We start from the raw sequence: 21,620 nt of genomic DNA on the forward strand, positions 1-21,620 counted from the left end.
ATTTTACTAATGTTCCTTTCTTGTGATGCCTTTGCTCTTCACCTTCCAGGTAAGGACTATAGCTAACAAAGTCATTTCTATAAGACTGGGGTGATTCCACATTCTATTCAGCGAATGTCTTTATTCCCATCACTCAGGAGACAGAGGGCAAACAGATCTCTGTGAGTTCCAGGACAGCCAGGACTGCTACACAGAGAAACCTTATCTCAAAAAACCAATACATACATACATACATACATACATACATACATACACACATACATGGAGAAGCTTCTTGTCTGTCTTATCAACTTTGCATTTTCTTGCCCAACCCATTCTTTTTCTTCTTCTTTTTCCTGACTACAGCCCCTCAGAACTTCCTGGCCTCTCTTAATCTATACTCCTCATACTTTGGTAGAATGTAGTAAAGCCCACCACATAGGAACACTCTGTTCCCATTGTAAATTTTCAGGCATATTTGAGCATGGTCACTTGGTGTCATGCTTAAGAGAGTATTCTGGCTCCCAGTGAGACACCTAAGAAGTCTCAAATGGAAACCAATTCCCCACGGGACACTCCTTCCAGACACATTTTCAAGCTCCGTTTTACTGCTAGGGAAATGCCATCTTTGTTTTTCTGTTACCTGTGTAAGAGTGCTGTACAGACACCAGCAGTGTTTAGAACCTGGGCAAGAATCTCCATTTAAACCCAGGAAACCTAGGTGTGGTTTGGTGTGCTTTGAAAGTGGACTATAGATTCTTATCTCAAGGCAAACAGCTTTCCTTGTTTGAGCTTCTTCCATCAATCCCTAGAGCACAGCATTTCTTGAGATCACAGCGAGGACTTGGTGAGAAACAGTCAGGCAGTGAATCCAAGGGCAAACTTTGCCACCTTCACTCTGGTCCCAGAGCATCTACAATTAAGGAAAATGGGACCAAAAAAAAAATTTTTTTTTTTTGCATTGAGAATCTCCGTCAACTACATAAACCCATCTTTGTGTCTTCTTGGCTTTTGTTCCATCTAATTATCTCATTTCTCTGAGACAATGGACAAAGCATAGACCATAAAAGAGCAGTCGAGAAGGAGAGCAAGGATGAAAGCTAAGCACCACACAAAGTGGCTTTGAGAGGAGAGAGACAAGCACACTCTATTCAAGTGGTCACAAACCCCTTCAGGGACAGCCAGAGGCCTCAAAGGTAACATTCACTCCCAACTCAGGGGAAGGGCAGAGAAGAGGGCAGTGGGGTGGGGAGCACAGAGATGGGCATTGTCATGGAGGCAAAAGTCCCAAGCTGCGTGTCACAAACCCTGATGAGCCCTTCATCTGAAGTGAATATCCACTCCTTTGTTTAACTTCTCATTACAACTCCATTTTTAAGACTGTCTGTGCAAATACGCCCAAGGATGGTCCCTGTCGGAGCTGTGTTTGAAATGCAGTGTTTATTTTTAAAATAGATTCTTGTGTTGACGTATATTAGGCTTTTTTTTTAAAAAAAAATAGCAATTTCACCATTAGCTTGTACAATCTGCTTTTTCCTGTTGAATATCATTCCTGTTTGTAGCAGGCCCTACGCCCTTTGAGTTGAAATGTTACTGCCACCTACCGTTCTTTTCCAGCAATGTAAACAAAATAAGAAAGGAGTTTCTTCAAAGTGAAGGGATGAGGAGGAATGGAGAAAAGTGGGCCTTCAGCACAGGAAGCAATAGATAAAAGAAAGAGGCAGAGTTAGGTTTACCTGCTTATTCAATATGGAAACCTGACCACCAGACACCAAGTGAGCATTTTAAATCTGTGAGGACTTAGTGCAAGAATCCATCTTTGCAAAAGAAAAACATTTGTCAGAGCACTTCTTAAAAGGGGGGAAATGAAACAGAAAAGATCCAACCAAAGGAGACACACCCACAGGAACCGGGGTGGCAGCCTTCAGAAGTGCTTGGAAAGCCCTAACTAAGTTCAGGTTGAGATAAAATCCATTTCCATTTTGGAGATATATAGATTATTTTTAAATTATATTGCATTTATTTGGGTTGACGGGAGGTTGCTGATACACATAGAAGTAGAAGACAGCTTGGGTGAGTTGGTTTCCTCCTTGCACCGTGTGGGTTCCAGGGATAAAATTCAAGTCCTCGGGCCTGGCTGGTCCTTGAGAAGTTTTTAAAAGCACACATCATAAAACCATGAAGCTCTGGTCTGTGAAGGCCAGCTGAGGCCGTCAGGATTAGCACTTGAAGCTTCTGAGAAAGGCCAGTCATGTCACACAGTCAAGAGGAGGATGCTTCATATCTATGCTGGGGTGTCCAATAATTGAGAAAGCCTCATCCAGCTAATGATGAAGTTCAAGTAAAGACTCGGAACCCAGTTGTAAAATACAGAGAAAAAAATAATAGGTATACGACCATTAAGTTTTGGTTCTCTTCTTAAAGAGTTCTCCTAGGGAACTGAAGCTTCCTGTCCCACCCTCTCCTTAGGAGACAATGTCCGCTGGAGTGGGAATCCTGATCTGAGAAGCCACTACCTCCCCCCAATCCTTCTATGTTCAAGAACGCCGAGGTCTCTCCATCATATACCACATCCATCCACAAAAGATAGAGTTAAAGACCCAAGAACCTCAGGAATAACGACGGCAGGCCAGCAAAGTGCCCACAGATTCTCTGAGAAGAAACGGGTTGTTTGCCCAGCATTGTGAAGAACTCAGCTCCATTCTCCTATGAGAGATGCTCAGAATATTTGCCCAGCACTTTCTAGGAACCCGAGGCGGGAATGAGACTGACCGCCCACTGAGAGAGTGAAAGAAAGGCAAGGCTGGGTACCACCAGCTGGAACACTGTGGTGGCCTTGAGGGCACAGTATGTACTATGTGGTGTGAAGTGTGGAGTGTGTACTGCGTGGCATTGCGTGAGGAATCAGAAACTCAGAAAGAGAGAAGCACAGTCTCCATCTCCCTAATTTTAAATTGGGTTCTCTCTCTTATACAGATAGCTGTCTCCCACTCTTCAAAATTGGGGGATCAAGTGTCACAAGCGTTCTCACCAGGGGTCCCACTCCCTAAGCCCCCTCTTCCTATTTCCAGGAGTGACTCACACACCTGAACGTGTGTGTCCCGGACCACACACCCGAATGTGTCCCCACCCCAAACACGCATCGCTGGGATCGACGGACAGTTATTTTAGAACTGTTTTGAAAATGACTGGCTACCCATTCTCTATATCCATTTGCTGCAATGACTTCCAAAGGCAAATTAACAGAGAAAACCAGCGTTAGGGTAAAGTCTGAGGAAGCCTGAGGAAGCGGCAGCTGGACTAGCGGGTTTTTGTGGGGTCAAGTACAAGAGAGGAGGGAAGGTCGCCAGAACTTTGAAACAGGCCTTAGCATAGGAAACTCTGGACTCTGAGAACACAGGCAAACAGAAGGATGGGTGGGACCCAACTACACCGTGGTGCCTGAAGGCCTCCCTGCTCCCCTAGCATTGCTTCATCCACATGCCCTGAAGGACCGTCCCTCCTCTGTGGAGACAAAGGGTAGAACTAGGCCAGTGAGCTGGCTCCTCACTAACACTGAGGGGAGGGAAGGATGAAAGAAGCAGCTTGAAGGCTTCCTCCCAGCTCTGATTTGTAGCAGAAATACTTCATGGCACAGGCAGAGACAAAGAAATCACATTTAACACAGTTATGGCCCCTGTAAGATGGTCGGAAATAGCCCCGATTCTGAGTGGTCATTCCTACATTCCCTTCTGTTGCCTGAGCATCCTGTTGCTATGTCCAGTGATGTGGTAGAAATTCCAAGGTATTGGGGCTCCCAAGGGTGTAGCTCTTGGAAGAATGAACTGACAGATGACTCAGTGCTGGGTTTTATTCCCTTTCAGAGAACGAGAGATAACTGTTTTGGACCCCACTGAACTGTGCTTGCTTTTCTCATAGTATGGGTGCCGCCCCAGAATTCTCTAAAGGGTTATTAATAACCCCAAATAAAGAACTTAGCCTTTGGGAAAAGAGCACTATCAGTTGGTAGAACTAGCATCCTTTGTATGGATGGTCACTTGTTTTAGTTTGGACATTATCCTCCCTAGGCTGTATTCCTACTCCATTTATCAAACTGATGAGAGCCAATACCATCCTGTCACAATGAGGCCCTCAGGGATGATCTGGCAGCTGGATTAAAGAGAGGTGACTTACAAAAACCCATGACATGGAGCACCTGCTACTGGCACAGGGCTGCTTTCAGGGGAGATAAGACAGGCTGTGCACAGAGCCTCCACTTTTAGCACATTCTTGCAATCTCTCTCTCTCTCTCTCTCTCTCTCTCTCTCTCTCTCTTGCTCTCTCTGTCTCTGAGTCTGTGTGTGTGTCTCACTCTCTGTCTCTTTCTCCCTCTCTGTATTGGCCAAACAGCATTCCAGATTCTGCATGCAGGCAGAAGTTATCACCATCTAGTTTTAAATGATACTGAAGCAGCTTCGTCACAAAAAAAAAAAAAAAACTCTAACATTTTGCTTCTCGTAATACCTAGAAGCAAACTGTTATGGAAGACATTATCTCTGTTCTGATTTTATTCTTTATTTACTTAATCAAAATGTTTTTACTTATTTTTATTTTATGTGCATGAGTATTTTCTTGAATATATGTCTGTATGCTACAAACATGTAGTGCCCACGGAGGCTGGATGGTTTTTGAATCCCCTAGGACTGGAGTTACAGAAGGCTGTGAGCCACTGTGTGGGCACTGGGCACGGAAATTAGTTTTCTAGCAGTCTGAGCTCTTAACCAAAAGCTACCTTTCCATCGCCTCTGCTGTGGTTTTTGAAGGTATTTTTACCAGTCCCCTAGAGTGCCTGTCCACTGTCCCCAGCCTACTTGGTAAGCTGAGAAGAAGCCATGAGCCTTCTGCATGTAAGGGTCCCACACTTTGTCTTGCTCAGACATTCTCTTGTCTGGGAGTCTGTACATGCAGAATCTTTAGATAGCTAGGATCCTATGTGCCAAATCATCTCTTTCTCCATTTAAAATATCTCTAAATGTCTTCAAGGACTAAAGAATTAAGAAAACCTCAAATACAGATGTGGTATAGAAAGCATCTCATGGTGTAGGCTGCTGGACAACCCTCTTTCTAGCTACTCTGCCTTTCTACTGAGCTCATCAGAATTGCCTATAACTCCTTGTACCTATCATCAGAACTTTCTGCTTTTTAACCCGTGAAATACCACCATCTCCTCTAAGGAACATGAGTACGTCCTTATTATTTTGCCACATACTCTCCCTAGATCAAATATATTTGCATTGGAGTTTGCAACATAAAAATGGATCGCACTGTCACACATTACTTTGCTGCAATGGGATCAGGATTAGATCCGCCACAGCAATACGTTAAATACCTCTCTATTTTAGTCTGATGGGGAACCATTGCTCTGAAGCCCAGCTGGGCCTTGAGTTTGCAATCTTCTTGTTTCATCCTCCTGAGTAGCTGGGAAGGCAGGTCTGCACCCCCAGGCCCAGCCTTTTCTCTAACAGCCAACATTGATTCATTCCTCTTTCAAGCTTTATTACGTGCTGCTATTCCAGATACAGCTCACCATATTGTAGGGACAGAATTAGCAATGTACAATTTGACCAACTGGGGAACGCATGTGATTTAAAGAAGCCTCTAGCTGCTTTTTTTGCCAACTTTTACAAATGAAAAAAAAAAACTGAACCACTTAACAGTTACAATATTCCCAGTAATTGTTGGCAAATTTTGGAACTCGTAAAACTGGAAAGCCAGAATTTCCTGGCAGCATTTTCCATAAAATATATGTCTTAAAGTTGGAACATATTCTCCTAGCAACCCCCCCCCCCTTCCCTTGCAATGCCAGTCAAAGCAAGAACTGCTTACAGGGGATCTCTGATGGCTATTCTCCTAGGTGAACCTGGAAGCATGTCTTAATTTCCTCAAATGGAATAGGTCTTCTGCATGAATAATTTTTTAAGAAGTGGTCATAAAAAGAAAATGAAAATATCTTATTAGGAATGTTTTACACATATCACATAGAAGGATAGGAGATTCTTGTGTGTTTGGCTCTCATGGGCAAGCACTCAAGGACAGCAAGGAGATAAAGGAGAGCAAAGGAAGGTGCTTTTCCTGCGTTTCTTCCAGCTGGGGTGACTAGCCAAGGTGAGTAAGACATAGAGTCAAAGATGTGCAGGGAGGGCACTCAACTATCTCAGCCAAACACACGCCAGAGACGATCTCTTTTCTGACAGCCCCGATTCCATCTTGCAGCCCAACTAAACCCCACACCCCACTAAGAAGATTAATTTTCTTCTTATCTGACTGTGATGTGCAAAGAGTTTTTCCACAGTCCAAATCCTCACCCAATCATTCATCTCCCTCCCAGCAACCTGGAGCCTTGGCAGTAAGTGCAACCCCCATTTTCAGTAGAGTTGGGTCATAACCTTATGTTCCCTGGGAGAAACTGGGGGAAGAAAACAGCTGAGAGCCAGAGGGCATGAAGTTATTTCTCTTCCAGCCAAGAACATGTGAATTCTCAGAAATGAGGGAAGACGTAAGGGCTGCTATCTTGATATCATGACTGAATTGTAAGCTATGTAGAAAAGACAGAATTTTGGGTTTACAGTATGATGGTGTGTTTTGGTTAACCCTAAATGGTTTCTTGGTTACAGATTTTTTTTTAAACATAGCCAGGCAAAGTGATGTTAATTATCACAGTGTTCTCTGAGGGACATTTCTGTCACATAAAGAAAAAGTTGGCATTTACCAGCCCATGTGTAATAGTACAGTAAGGTAGGCCTGAGAATCCTTTCAAAGCGTACTGCTCTTAAAGCCATTTTCACTAAATATTCATGCTTTCCATATAAGAAAAAATAAAAAGTGGAATATAAAAGAAAGAACAAATACTGGTTTCTAGTTTTCTCTCTGAAGACATCCACTTCGATATGTATCAGTAGGAATTATAACCAATAGTTTCTATAAGACTTCCCCATTAAATATAAGCTTTTCTTACTTAAGCTTATATCTCCAGCACCTATCATGGCTACTGAAGGTGCCCAATAGTGATTGGTTCAGCTGTCCAATTTGTTCCCTGGAAGTAAAATAAAGTCATCAATCAGACTTCACACACTGTAGTTCAAGCTTGCTAACTGTGACTCCTGGCTGAGGATGAAATATTCTGCCCATGGCAGAGATCCATCAGCCTTGATCAGCCAATGAGGTAACAGATAAAGTCTTTGACACAGGCATCTCCATGTTTTCCTAATGACTCAATTTCACTTCTTATGAGTGCCAGGTTTTGGCCTGCTCTGGGGTAGCTCACTACAATCTCACCCAGTATCTTAGACCAGGGCCAAAGTAGACCCGTCTTACTTGTGTGATATTTCTCCATCTTGGACCTTTCAGGCGTATGATCTGGAGGTAATAATATATTATCATAATACAATAAAATTATGATAAATAAATAAATAGGTGTGCGTCATTCCATCAATTTAGGGGAGTCTCATAAGCCGAAAATTTGAAACCCGCATGGTTATTATTACTCGGAAACTAAATCCGTCTCTGGGTCCTGTGCCTGCTGACTTTCAATTGACTCAAATGTCAGTCTTCCCTGTTTTCAGAGTGCTCAGAGAACGCCAGAGTTTCTATCTCCTTTCTTATCTCACAGACACAGTGATGAACACTTCAATTAGATTGCTTGATTAAATTTAAGTGAACTGGATCTTTTTGGTCTTCCATCCAAACAAAATACAGTCTCACTAATGGTGATCGTTGAGCAATGAATGATGAGGACAGGGATGTTTCTCTGTTTTAAAACAAGGTCTCATGCAGTTTGTCTAACTAGCTAAGTAGCTAAGGCTGATCTCGTTCTTCTGATTCTCCTACCACAGCCTCTGGGTGCAAAGACACATTTTGATGAGGCGCTGCTATCAAACCCAGCACTCTGTACGTGCTACACAGGCAGTCTATCCACTGGGCTACGACTCTACCCACATGCCAGTTTTATGGGAAACTTTCTTAGACATAGAAACTATTCTGTTAAAGTCATTAGGATCTTGACAGGAAAACGTGTCGGTCATCTCTTGCCAATTTAAATCAAAATCAGTTCTTCAAGGTTGCCCTTTACTCTGTGCCAGGTTTGAAGACAGCATACATATGTTACATACATGTAGTGTGTCCTTCGGAATCACAGACCCTCCTGGAGGAGGCATGTGTATGTAAATGCTTGTGCATAGGCATGTACATACCTATCTAGGAATCCTCATGATTCCAAGTGGAAACAGCATGACCTCAACAAGACACAGCAGAGAGAAAAGGAGAGTTCCTTCTGTTCACAGCTTTCTTCTCGCCATTCTTGAAGAAGGAAGGAGAATGATGCAGCCAGGAAGCTAAGTGTGTTCAAACAATGAGAAAACACTGAGAAGATCCAAGGGGGCTTGGGTGGGAAGAGCTGGGGAAAACTGTGTACCAGTCTTTTCTCTTCCAGCCCTTGGAGGGAAGATTACATTTTTTTCCAGAATATGGCCTCTCTTATTTGTGTTCTCAGAGAATCAATTTTTTTCAATGTAATTGTTAGTCATTTATCTTGTTTTATTCTTTTTGCTATTGATTTATGTGTTTATCTTTATTGTTTCTCTTCCTATGTCTTTATTGTTTATTGAGGTTCTGCAATCAAGTGAAATACTTTGCATATTTGTATACAAATACCTTTTATTGATAAATGATTTAGAGTCATAAATCATTCGGTGAATGCTATTTATGATGTCAAAATTCTGATAAGTAGTATTTTCAGTTCCAAGACTTTAAAGCTTTTGATTTGTTCTGCAGGAGTCAGTTGTGTAGTATCGTCAAGATGTTGAAATTAAACCCATTTTGGCTCCACATTGTCTGAGGCTTAGGGATGGAATAACAGATGCCAGTCTCATTGCAATAATTTCTCATGTTCTTTCCATGTATTTATTCATAAATATTTCCACTGCAAAGATACTTTGCAATATTAAGAAACTGTGGTGTATATATATACATATATATATATGAAGAGAGAGAGAAAGAGAGAGTACAACACAGACAAACACACTTATCAAGATGCTGCAACTTGGAGAGGAAAGGCTTATTTGACTTATACTTCCAGGCCACAGTTTATCATCAAGGGATGTCAAGACAGGAACCTAAGCAGAGGCTTGAAGCACAAATCCGGAAGGATGTTGCTCTCTGACTATCTTCCTTACTTGCTCTCTGGTTTATATGCTCAGCTAGCTTTCAGTCCAAGCTCACCTGCCCAGGAATGGCACTACCTACCGCGCGCTGGGCCCTCCTACATCAATTAATAAAAAAGACAGTACGGTGAGTGTTCTGTGTCCAGGGGATCCATAGATTCAACCAAGCAAAGATGAAGAGTATTTCAAAATATATTGTTTGTAGAGAACATGTATGGCTCCCGTTATTCTTCCCTAAACAATACAGCACCTCAACTCCTTCTGTAGTGTTCGCCTTACGTCAGGCAGTGCACTGAACTGGAAAGTGGATTATGTGCAAACACTGTACCACTTTCCATAAAGCCCTTCAGGATCTGCTGTGGTTCACGGAGACAGAGACAACTACACAGTCCAAACAGAAACTGAGAGCTTGTTCCAGTACAGGTTTAAGACGCTGGCTGTTATGGGATGTGCTCCGTGCATTTGCAGTTCTTGGGATGCTCTCTAGAGAAAACTCCAACCACAGAAGACTAGATTGATATAACGGCCCACTCTCTGGAAATCACATATATATGGAAACACTCGAATACTCTGTCAAGGCTTAATGTTTATTTCTGCAGATAATTAAAACTCTAATTTTCCAATAAGTCTACCCACAGATAGATGGCCACTTATTTAGCCATTCACGGATGGCTGAGTCATCCCTGGTCCCAAGCCCTAATACTGTATGAAAAGGAAATGGAAAAACACTCCGAATTGCAAGCAATCAAAATGCCACCCGAAACCAACAACACAGTTTAATTAAAAAGAGAAAATCCATGGCAATTCATTTTTTTCCTTTCTCCTCTTCACATAAGAAAATAAGAGGTAATACAGAGAAGTAATTAAAATGAAGTCTCCTTTTGCCCTCAGGGTGTCTAAGTAGAACCTTTGCCAATGAAATAATTAGCTTGAGATTTCTCATTTTTCTTCCTTTGTCCGGGAGAAATTGCTTCCGGTCTTTCTTTAGAAACAATGCAGTGCTTTGCTCTTCATTTAACTGCAGGCTTCTAAGAAGTTTAGTAATCCTGTTATTCTGTGCAAAGGTAAGATTGAAGGTTAGAAAGCCAATGTCACTATTTGATTAGGACCTTGGACTGGACTGAAAACAGGAAAAAGCCCAGCTTCATAAACGACAGTGTAGTTCCACAACCTCTGAGGTGGAGTGATTGTCCTGAAGTTAAAAGGGGGTGCAAATGAATGACCTCAGACTATAACCTCGAACTACACCCTAGAATGTATTCTGGCAGCAAACTATGAGCAGACAAGAGGATTCACATAGCACGAAGTACCAGTCGCTCTCCAAAGCTCCAAATGCATGCTACTTTCCAACCGCGATTGGACCTAAAAAGAAAGAACGCCTACAATACAGACCTATTCAGAGAAGCTGTGTCTGCTCACCCGCACATGCCATGCCCGCCTTGTCCCAGATTCCTTTCTGCCAGCTTTGAGAAGAAAGCATCAACCGTAGCTCCCAATTCCAGGTGACAATCCATCATTGTGGGGAAGTCAAGGCAGCAGGGCACGGAAGCAGCTGTCACCCCACATCCACACCCAAGGGCAGAGAGAGGTTGATGAAGGCATGCATGCTGACTGCTCAGCTAACTTGCTCCTCTTTAACAAAGTCCGATCCAAACTCAAGAAATGGCACCCACTGTTAGACGGGCTCTTCCCACATCACTTAACATAATTAAGAAAATGTCTCAAAGGCAGACTTACAGGTCAACTTGGTCTAGACACTCCCACACTGAGATTCTAAATTATGTCAAGGTGACAAAACTATCACACCATCCTAGAAACGAAACCTACTGGACAATACTTCACAAAGCACATGTGTGTACATTCAGAAATTGAGATAACGAAAGCCTGCGAGTCCTTTCCTAACTATTCAAAACTCTCATGTGTGACTTTAGGGTAGGCAAAGGATCTGACATACTCTTGTCTCCAGTAACAAACACACTAGTGAAGCTTAAAACGTTTACAGAGGCACAATCTCCAGGTAGCTCCCTAGGAAGACAACAGAAGATGGAGATCCATCATGACCTGTCCGGCAGATAACCCCAAGCAAAGCGACACACCAAGAGTGACAGACACATGAGACAGCTTGATCACCACTGGAAACAGCTCATGTTTCAGGCCCTCCCTCACCTAGCAATCATGGTAACATAAATAAAAACAGCAAGATCCAGTTTGGTGGCCTCTGGGCCCTCTGTCTGAAGTACATGGTGTTTTAGCAACGGGGACTTACCTTAGTTTCCACCTCTGCGGAAGAACCAAGGGCAGTAACAATAGTCTATCATGTTTTAGAGTCTCTTGGGTAACCCTGGCAAACAAACAACGTGAGAGGGCTTTTCAAGTCTAGCATGAAAGTTTTTCTTAGATAGTCCGTGGTTCTTATGTAAGTAACATTATTCAGCTGAGCTGGCCACACACACACACAGACACACACGCACCAATAACAACAGCAACAATTAATGAAAAAGGAGGCCATGAACTTGAAAGAGAACAAGGAAGTATATGGGAGGGTTTAGAGGGGGGAGAGTGAAGAGAAAATGATGTGATTACATTATATCTCAAAATAATAATTATAAAATAGCAGGAGACTCACTGTAGTACTCTGGAGTGACTGAGATCTTTCATATCTGAGTCCTCATAGTGGGGTGTGATCATCCCCAGCCCGCTGTCACTCAGCATGCGTTTCCTCAGGGAAGGGTTCCACCAGTCAGACAGCCTGGGTTAAAAATGGTACCAAAAAGTAATTGTACATCTTAGTCTACTTTTTTCTCATAACGATCTTTTTATAAATCCATTTTTACTAGATACATCTTTTATATTCATCATTTCTCAACAGTTCTGAGCTATCTGTATAATTTTGTCCTTTTTTATATTGATGAGGTATTTCATTTTGAAGATTAAGTCATTGTACTACACATGTGACATGAGTAAAGAATTAATGGAGCCAGGCACAGAAATTAACTTAGAAAATGAGAAAGCCCAACCTTGTTCTTAGCATCTTTGTTTCTGGTTTATTTCCAGAAGACACTGCTGCTGAGAAATAAGAAATCAAGGATGGATTTAAGGGCTAAAGGATCGTCAGGCCACTCTGTATTTGGATCTAACTAACAAAACTATAACCCAGGACAAAGCTATCCCTACTTGGCATTATTATTATTCTTTCAATAAGAGGAAAACGTCCAAAGTCACCTTAACAGATGGTTCCACTCCTCATCAAATAAACGTTGGAGTGTTTATAATGTGGGGCAGACCCTAGACACCAGCAGCTGTCTCTTCTTAGTAGGATCATCAGACTGGATTCTCTCTGGTGATTACATTTGCTTCTGCTCTGTGGTTATGGATACACCATCGCTGTCTGTTTTGAGTGCCTGTATGTGCTCTCTTGGGCATCCTGTATTTCAGCCGTCAGACCCATATATCTGTGAGCTTCATATATCTATGAAGCTTCACAAGGACAGAGACATTTGTCTGCTTTTATTTTTGCACTATTGGCTCTCACATGTTCACAATACTATCTGGTATAACAAGTCCAAGTAAGCGCTTTTGAATTGCTAAACATTTTTAAAATAACTTAGACATTTTACAAGATGACATTTTGGTAAACTCACCACAGACCAGGCATTGCGATTTTACTCTGAATGATGATAACTGTGCTGTCAATTGTTTCCAGAAACTTCTGTGCTATGTGGGAATGCTTTTTGCTATACTTTCCTACAAGTTTTCAGTTCTGACTTAGTCTCAAGAATTTTTTAAGGATTTATTTTATTTTTTATTTATGTGCATAGTGTGTATTTCTGTGTGGGCATGTACACATGTGAGTGTAAGTGCACACAATGCCCAGAAGAGGGCATCGCATTCCCTGAAGCTAGAATGTAATAGCATAGACACGAGATGTGAGTGCTGGGAACTGAACTCAGGTCCTTTGCAAGAGCAGTGCATGTTCTTACCTACTGAGCTATCTCTCCAGCCCCTCAAATAGTGTTTTAGTACAGTCTTATGTGTAATTTTCCTTTACTGTTAATTAAATTTGGGGGAAATGTAGCTGCTTATTTAAATGATATGCAAATAATCATTAATCACTGATATTAATAAAAACTGAAGAAAACTATGTCTATGAAATGGAACAAGTTATCTTAGCACATGAAAAGTAAAAAATAACATCTATTTTAGCTAAAATAAAATAAAGGATCTGCATCAAAAAGAATGTGGCTTTTATGTGCAAGATTAGGCAAATGACTTAACTTTGAGTCTAAATTTTCTTTTCTATAGACTTAGGATAATCACAGACCCCAATTGGTAGGGTCATTATGAAATGATGAGACTATGTAACGAATGTCTACCATGAGACAAAAGTCCTTTTGCCTATGTCAATGTATTTACTCTACAACTAGTTCTCAGAGGAGGTGATGTGCTGGCTGGTTTTATGTCAATTTTAAACAAGCTGGAGTCATCAGAGAGGCAGGAGCCTCAATAGAGGAAATGCCTCCAGGAGATCCAGCTGTAAGGTATTTTTTTCAATTAGTGATCAATAGGGAAGGATTCCGCCCATGGTGGATGGTGCCATCCCTAGGTTTGTGTCCTGGGTTCTATACGAAACCAGGCTGAGAAAGCCATGGGGAGCAACCCAGAAGCAGCACCCCTCCATGGCCTCTGCATCAGCTCCTGACACCAGGATCCTGTCCTGTTTGAGTTCCTGTCCTGACTTCCTTCAGTGTTGAACAGCAATGCTCAAGTGTAAGCCAAGTAAACCCTTTCCTCCCCAACTTGCTTTTTGGTCATAGTGTTTCATCACAACAATAGAATTTTTGACTAAGACAAGGTGGTATTTTTTTCCACTCACAGATGTGGAAAAAGCTTAAGAGAATTAATTCATTTTGAAGGAAGAGGAATAATACAAGAGTGACAGGAACAATCTAGATTCTTTGTGTCGAGCAATTTAGAAGCAAGACCAAAAAAAAAAAAAAAAAAAGGACTAAATCACCTATGTCAATGTGTCATCTAGATAACACACCAAATAAAACCCATATAGATGCACAGATGGGAGTTTCATCTAGGCCCCAAGAGGGAGAGGTTGTGTAACAGTAAATAAGGTTCAGACAAGATAAGAGACTGCCTGGGCATGAGGGTTCCTACACAGCCATTCAGAAGATGGCTTTACAAAACTAGATGCATCGTTCTTTAAGGAAACATCAATAAATCTGAATTTCAAATGTTTTTATGGCATCAGAATATCAATTCCAAAGTCAAAGGAGATATAGAAGTCATACCACAGCCAGTGGATGCTGGCACTAAGCGAGAAGAAACACACTCACCCTGAGGCCTGTTCAACCACCAGGTCAGGCATTCCTGGAGGGGTCCCTGCCTGCTGTGACACCACCATATCTGGGTCCAGAATAAAAATCTCATCATGAGAAATCTCCATCACAAAGTGCAAATGTTCCTAAGGGAGAAAACCAAGCCTGTCAGGGTGTTGACATCACCACCCTCAGAATAAGGAATGAACCGTGCAACACACCAAGTAAGTCCACTGTTTCACTGGAAGTTTGAGCATCTGCCATCGCTTCCTAAATTAATAAAGTAGCAGATAGAGGACAATGGGAGAGATGACCGCCCCGGTGAAGGAGTCACACCTGACCAGGATCCTGTTAAATGGACGAGAAAAGACCTTTCCCCTGCTTCTTGCCAGGTGCAATAAGATGTAGCATCCGACAGGCTACGTGGTCAAGTACGAGCACACAACAGCTTGGACTTCTGCCCCAAAGCTAAGTTGCCATGGTTAAGAAATGGCTGGTTTTCAATGGGTTCAACACTGTGTAAGTATTGTTCCAGGAAAATCTCAATAGTGGGGAGACTTTTTAGCCTTGGGTAAACATAATTTTTCCTCATTATTAAATATGGGAGAGTATTAGTAAACCAAATAAATCTATGTCATCTACATATATACCAACTAAACAAAAATGCATCTAAAAAGTGTAAGCATTGCCTTGGCTGAAAACTTAGAGTGTGATAATAATTATAACTCAAGTTATTATCTATTTTCATTGGCCATTTCATTGAGCCCATGAGTTACAAAACACATGCAGACAAGAAGCACTGTTACACACACTGTCCTACAATCTGGGAACGCTTTAATATTTTCATTAGCAAAATCTATGAGACTGACTACCAATACAATGCACTGACTGAGAGACAGTTCGCTTTCATAATGAAGCTGGAAAGAACTTACCTGAGATCTGTCTATTCGATAAAAGCGGTCAGCGGAAGTCGCTAAGGGAAAGAATTGCACAGGACATTTAGAGTCATTTACACTTGTCATCAGATTTACACCTTTCCTTCCTGCAGCACAGTCAATCTAAACCTTTGTAACAAGCATGTCTGTGGCCAGTCCCTAAAATGATTAAAAACCATCATTTCCATGCTTTGGTCACTGCCGTTCCAAATGATGCTCCTAAGCCCTTCCAGCCACGCTGTTAGAGTTTCTCTGTATAACAGCCCTCCTAGCTGTCCTGGAACTTGCTCTGGAGACCAAGCTGACCTCGAACTCACAGAGATCCACCTGCCTCTGCCTCCCAAGTGCTGGGATTAAATTGTGCGCCACCACCTCCCGGTTCACATATCTTTAAACAATAACTCAAAGCTCCAGGGAAAGCAGTGCAGAGGTTCCTCCATCTTGAATTCTTGCTGAGGCCATTTCAGGCTTAACTAAAATTTGATCTCCATGAAGGAGAATCCCATGGAAAATTACCCAACTCCATTCTAGGGACCCAAGGTCAAGATGCCCCAGTTAACTTAGCTACTCTTAAATTGCCTTCTTGGGCAGAACCGCCCTCCCCTCTTTAAATATCTGCTTATTTTTGCTTCTGTCAAACTACTTTCTTACACAAAGTCCTACCTGTAACTGCTGATTGAGATGCCAAGATGTGGTTTTTGACCTTCAAAAACCCTGTGCTCTGAACACTCAGTGCTACAGTTACATCCTGAGTACCCAAGTGTAGTCCTAGCTGGCTGAAATAAAGCCTTTCAGTTGGCTACAAACAGTATCTGAGTGGTCATCTCTGGTGGGCTCCCCATAACAAAACTTTCCTCCATCCCACCTGCCTACAACACAAAGTCTGTTTCTCCTAAACCCCATGTCCACTGTCATTTTGCTTAAACCCTTCACAGAGACTGTCTTCAAAGAGGACTGTGGGACTGAAACCCAGCATCTTTAAAGGGGTCTCTTTTACTTATTCTCTTACGTCTCTAGGAATAAGCACAGGACTTTAACAGAGGGGAGGGCTTAATATTTTATTAAGTAAATAAACCTAGAAAAGAAATTACAGTTAGATAGACGTCCCAGGAATGTGACTCTCATTTTGGAAAACAACTTGAAGATGCAGGCCAGAGACCACATATGGCCCAAAAAAATCCATTTCCCTTCCATACTCTGCCCCTAGAGGCATGCCTTAAGGAAGCCAAATGACAAAACAAAGATTAGTGTTTTAGCAATCTTGAAATGGGGTTGGGCTGCAGCTGTGATTTGAAAGAGAAAACTTCTGAAGTAAATAAAACATACGGTGTTTTTTTAAGTTATTTGATTCCTCTTAATAAAAAAGCAAAAAACTAGGTATTTCTAATAGAGCCCAAATATGAGAGTTTTTACAAAACAGATCAAAAGCAACAAAAAAGTATAAAGTACAACAGAGAAAAGGATGCAAATATTTACTCATAATCACAAAATTTCAAAAACATAACTCTCTGGCTTCCTTCAGCAGCAGATGGGAGAGGGCGCAGAGCCCCACAGCCAGACATTATGAAGAGACAGTCTAAATCAGAGGTCTCCATTGTCTCTCTTCTTGGTGCTCAGGGAATGCAGCAGAAGAGGGGGCAGAAGGATTGTATAAGCTGGAGGAGATGGAGGACTCCAGGAGGCCATGGCCCACTGAGTCAACTAAGCAAGGTTCATGTTGACTCATGGAGACGGAAATGATAAGCATAGGACTGCAGGGGTCTGTATCAGGCCCTCTGTGTATGTTATGGCTCATAGCTTGGTGTTTTGTGGTGGTGTTTTTCTAATAGTGGGAGGAAGTCTATCTCTAACTCTTTGGCTTGCTCTTGGGTTGCTTTGTCTAGCTTCAATATGAGGGCTTTTGCCTTACCTTATTATATCTTGTTTTGCTGTGTTTGGTTCTTGTCTCTCAGAGGCGTGCTCTTTTCTGAACCAGGGGAGAGGGTAATTTGCAGGGGAAAGGGAGGAATGGAGTAGGGAAAATCTAGTCTGGATGTATTGTGTGAGAGAGGAATATATTTTCAATTAAAAAGAAAAAGAAAAAAGTAACTAACTCTCTGAGGAAACTGGACTCAGAAATGGGAGAATGAAAGTCCTCCTTAAAAACATAAATATAAACTGGGCAGTGGTGGTGCACACCTTTAATCCCAGTGCTCAAGAGGCAGGGGCAGGTGGATCTCTGTGAGTTTGAAGCCAGCCTGGTCTACAGAAGCTAGTTCCAGGAGAGCTAGGACTGTTACACAGAGAAACCCTGTCTCAAAAATCCAAAAAAAAAAAAAAAAAAAAACCCAAAAAACAAAACCAACCAACAAACAAAAAAAACAAAAAAACAAAACTTAAGTCTAAAGCAATCTAGTCCCAGCAGGATTTATTCTTCTTCTCTGTTCTTTCAACTATGACTTCAGCCTTGGTATCAACCAAGAATTAGTCACAAAAGATTTTTAATACATAAACATATCATCTTGTATGCTAACTTAAAAATTAAAAACAAATGTTCAAAACAATAAAGAAAGGTTTACAATACAAGTCTCATATAGCAAAGACAGTTTCATAGTTAAAACCATTATCCATAATACAATTTTATCTAAGCATATATGTGGAACATAATGACTTGTGTAAATATTTTCTTGATTTTCTTAGATACATACTAACTCCTTGTGCCTTTGGGAGTGAGAAATGATTGTATTTCCCACTGCTATGGATTAACAGGAATTGGAAGGAAGTCTTCAGTCAGATGAGTTGGGAATGAAAGCTATATCCTGATTGATGTGTGCTGGATTTGGTTGATACAAAGTGCCCCTCTCTACAACTAATCCATATCCATTTACCCTCAACTCCCTCCCCCCATCAGCAACCTCTCAGATGGACACACTAGTATACAGAAGGCCATCTTCAAGGAAACTATATCTTCATGCAGACAACAGAAACGTCAGCTAGCTACAGTGGATGGTAGCAAGAATGTATAGAGATGAAGATGTATTGCAGCATAGATAATTAGGTGGGAAATTGAAATTCCACAACATCTAGGGAAGTGGAAATGCATGAGATGGCAAGCGGACTCCTCAAACAATCACACAGTAACTAACCCCATTATGTGTGCAATATGTCACATTCAGCAGAAAAGTTAACAGATGCAAGTGAAACTTCCAGCTTCCCACAAATGCATGCAGCCTTATAAAACTAATATGAACACTCCAAGGCATGGAGATAATTCAGGAATGAGTGCCTATTTTGTGATTACAGACTGTAGTTTCTGGCCCACACTAATCTGGGGTTAGGCACTCAAGACGATTAGGAAAAAGATAATGGAAAATGATAAAGTGGTAAAATGGAAAATGTCAGTTTAAACAAGTTGATGCTGAGGTGCTTTGAGGGAAATGACTTCAGGAAAGGCCCAAGGATATCCGCAAGTCTACATCATTGGAATGTAAATGCCAATGACAGCCAGGCTTTGGAAACCAACTTTGTGAGAAGCTGCTGTGGCAGTCACACCTTGTCCTGCTGCCTCCCCAGCCCAGTCCCAGGCAGGTCCCCAAACACTCACCATCTAGGAAGCACCACCGAGGGGACAGCCTCTGAGCTGAGAGCGCCCTGGGGAAGGAGGTTTCTTGGTCCTAGAAAGAGATGTACAAGTTCTCATGGCTCCAGTTGAATGACAAAAGGGCTGCCCTCCCTCCTCTTCCTTCGTCACAGACTGGGAGTGAGCAGTCTTTTCTCAGGGCACTACCAGAGCAAAGAACAAACTCCCTCACAACCCTTCCAGGAGAGATTCCATGGTTGCATCCAATATTGAGAAAGGACCTATGCAGACGCTCACTTCAGTTGGAGAAGGTGCATTACTTTCCGGCCCTTAGGGAAGTGGAGAAGCTACCTGCGACTTACATTTCCTTCCCTATGTCAGTAAAAGGATGAACACAGATAAAATGGGAAAGGTTTGAACTTTCTCCACCAGTCAGACAGGACTCAGAGCGTGGAAGAGACAAGAGAAGCCATGTATAGGTAGTGCTAGATCTACAGGAGACTTGGGGACAAGTACTACACAGAGAAGAATCCAAGTTCATGCTGTGTTGAGTCTGCTTCTGTCTTCAGCCCCGCCCATCCAAGATTGCAGGATGTAGGAAAGGAAAGAATCACTGTGTCAGGCTGTCCTTTTGGAAACTCATCTGTCCCCCACTGAGCCACTAGCAATGCGCACCTCTACCTGAGTATTCTCTGGGCTTCTCACTTCAAAGATAGCCAATACTGAATCTTACTTGAGCCAGAGGCCATCTCATATAAATGCATTCTGTCCTCTAGCTTGAGATGAAAACAATTCCTCTCCAAAATTTAACATTTTGTAGTTATCTCCATCTTCCCAAGAAACTTCCTCTCTGGAACATTATTAAAATCCACTCTGCTACTCTTGAACCCAAGTCATTCTCTCTGCGTCAGTTTCCTCTCTCTAAAGGCAAGGGTCCCTCAACCGATCCTACTTCATCTTCTGATGTCCTGCCAAACTCCCGGAACATGCAGCCTGTCCCTCTCACTTTCAACTCCCAGGTACACATTGGATCATCCCTAGAACTAAATCTTTCAGAATCTTCCCAGAGAGTGCCAAGAACACCCCCTCACTACCTGAGTTAATATTCTGAGTCTTTGAAGGACTTGCTTTCTTTACTTTTTTTTTATTTTTCAAAATTAAAAGATAATAACATCATTTCCCTTTTCTCTTTACTCCCCCCCAACTACTCCAATGTACTCCCCTCTCTGCTCTCTCTCTAATTCATGGCCTCTAGCCTCTTTTTCTAACAAGCACACCATGTTACTTGTAGGTATATAATTTCAGAGACAACCATTAGGTGGTAGATAACCAGTCTGGGGGCTGATACCCAGGGTAGACTATTTTTAGGCCCTCGGTGTTCTTTGACTGCCTGGAGTTCTTTGTTTATCTTTAGTCCATTAGCAAGGATGACATCTGTTGGTGTCTTCCAGGTGGAGATTAAACTACAAGGACAGAAGAGCACACTGGAGCCTGGAAGGTGGAAGAGGGAGGATTGACTCCTCGTGTTTCCAAATGTGCAAAAGTTGAGATGCACCCCACTGATGATTCCTGGGGAGGGGTGTTTATTGTTTTCAACAACACGACTCAGAGCCGTCTAATACCGGCTGGAGTAAAAGTGAACTCATTGACAGAAACGGCACAAGTAAGGATGACCAGCTCTCCGTGGGAAGACACAGGGACCTTGACTGCTATTGACAATTTTTAAAAAGTTTCTAGTACAGGGAATACCTACAGAATGCAGATATGCTGAATATAAGGTAGACTTGGCAGTGGAAGCCATGTGTGTGGCTAGCCTGGTGTATACTGATGAGACAAGGAAGGAAAAGGGAAATAGCACAGGAGAAATGATGAGAGCCAATCAGAAGCCATCCAGACTTCCTCCTGAGTTAGGAACAGCAAGAAGCACCAGTGGATGGCTGTTAGTATAGAGGCCGCAGCTCTGCAGAAAACTGCGGGGGGAGGGGCACAATCTGTTTAACATGTTGTTTGGATGAATCTGGTGCGTGATGAAGAGGGTCTTAGCTGAACAAAAGTCTTACCACTAGAAAACGTATCTAGATGGAGTGTTCCGCTCAAATAGATTGTACAAATCAAAGATTGATAGAGGAACGATTGGCCTCCCTTTGGGCTGTCACAAAAAAATATATCTTTATGCATCTGATTTGCTAAACCTATAGAAGCAGATTTTGAGCCGGCTTTGTCAACTTGCTGGCTGAGCTAAGTGAAATCTCAGCATTTGTTCAGTATCTATGTTTATGAGAACTATGCTTAATGCTTTGAGAATTGTATTTTGACACGTGCTATCTGGATCTAAAGAAACTTAAGGTCTTTAATATATTTTTATAAAATGTGTTAGGCCACCAACACCTCGTAAGTTTTGGTAAAAGAAAAAAAGATGACTATATGCCAAGAAATCTGAAATGATTTGAAATGTTTATGGGTAGCTGTGAAAAACTAATAAAGACATTAAGCAAAGATAACTGTCTCCTCAAAGAATAGAGTGGCTCAGATACCCAGCGTGCTTTCTGAATCGTAATACTATTTTTGTAAATAACATTCAACAGAATGAGAATTGATGCACTTGACTTTTATTTTTAAAATA

General features: G+C 41.9%; 1 protein-coding gene across 9 annotated transcripts in view; it reads right to left on the bottom strand.

Moving 5' to 3' along the window:
* The window catches only part of Dgki (diacylglycerol kinase iota), a 450,455-nt gene that overhangs the window by 67,842 nt on the left and 360,993 nt on the right, over nucleotides 1–21,620 (bottom strand). For all 9 annotated transcript variants that reach the window (XM_075953818.1, XM_075953817.1, XM_075953819.1 and 6 more), the window contains 4 exons: nucleotides 19,022–19,091; nucleotides 15,436–15,476; nucleotides 14,522–14,649; nucleotides 11,803–11,925 (listed from right to left, as the gene is read on the bottom strand). In XM_075953818.1, coding sequence (XP_075809933.1) covers nucleotides 11,803–11,925; nucleotides 14,522–14,649; nucleotides 15,436–15,476; nucleotides 19,022–19,091 — 362 coding nt within the window. The remainder of the gene's footprint in view (nucleotides 1–11,802; nucleotides 11,926–14,521; nucleotides 14,650–15,435; nucleotides 15,477–19,021; nucleotides 19,092–21,620) is intronic.

This window comes from Microtus pennsylvanicus, chromosome 19 (genome assembly GCF_037038515.1).
Source record: "Microtus pennsylvanicus isolate mMicPen1 chromosome 19, mMicPen1.hap1, whole genome shotgun sequence".
Classification (NCBI taxonomy): Eukaryota; Metazoa; Chordata; class Mammalia; order Rodentia; family Cricetidae; genus Microtus; species Microtus pennsylvanicus.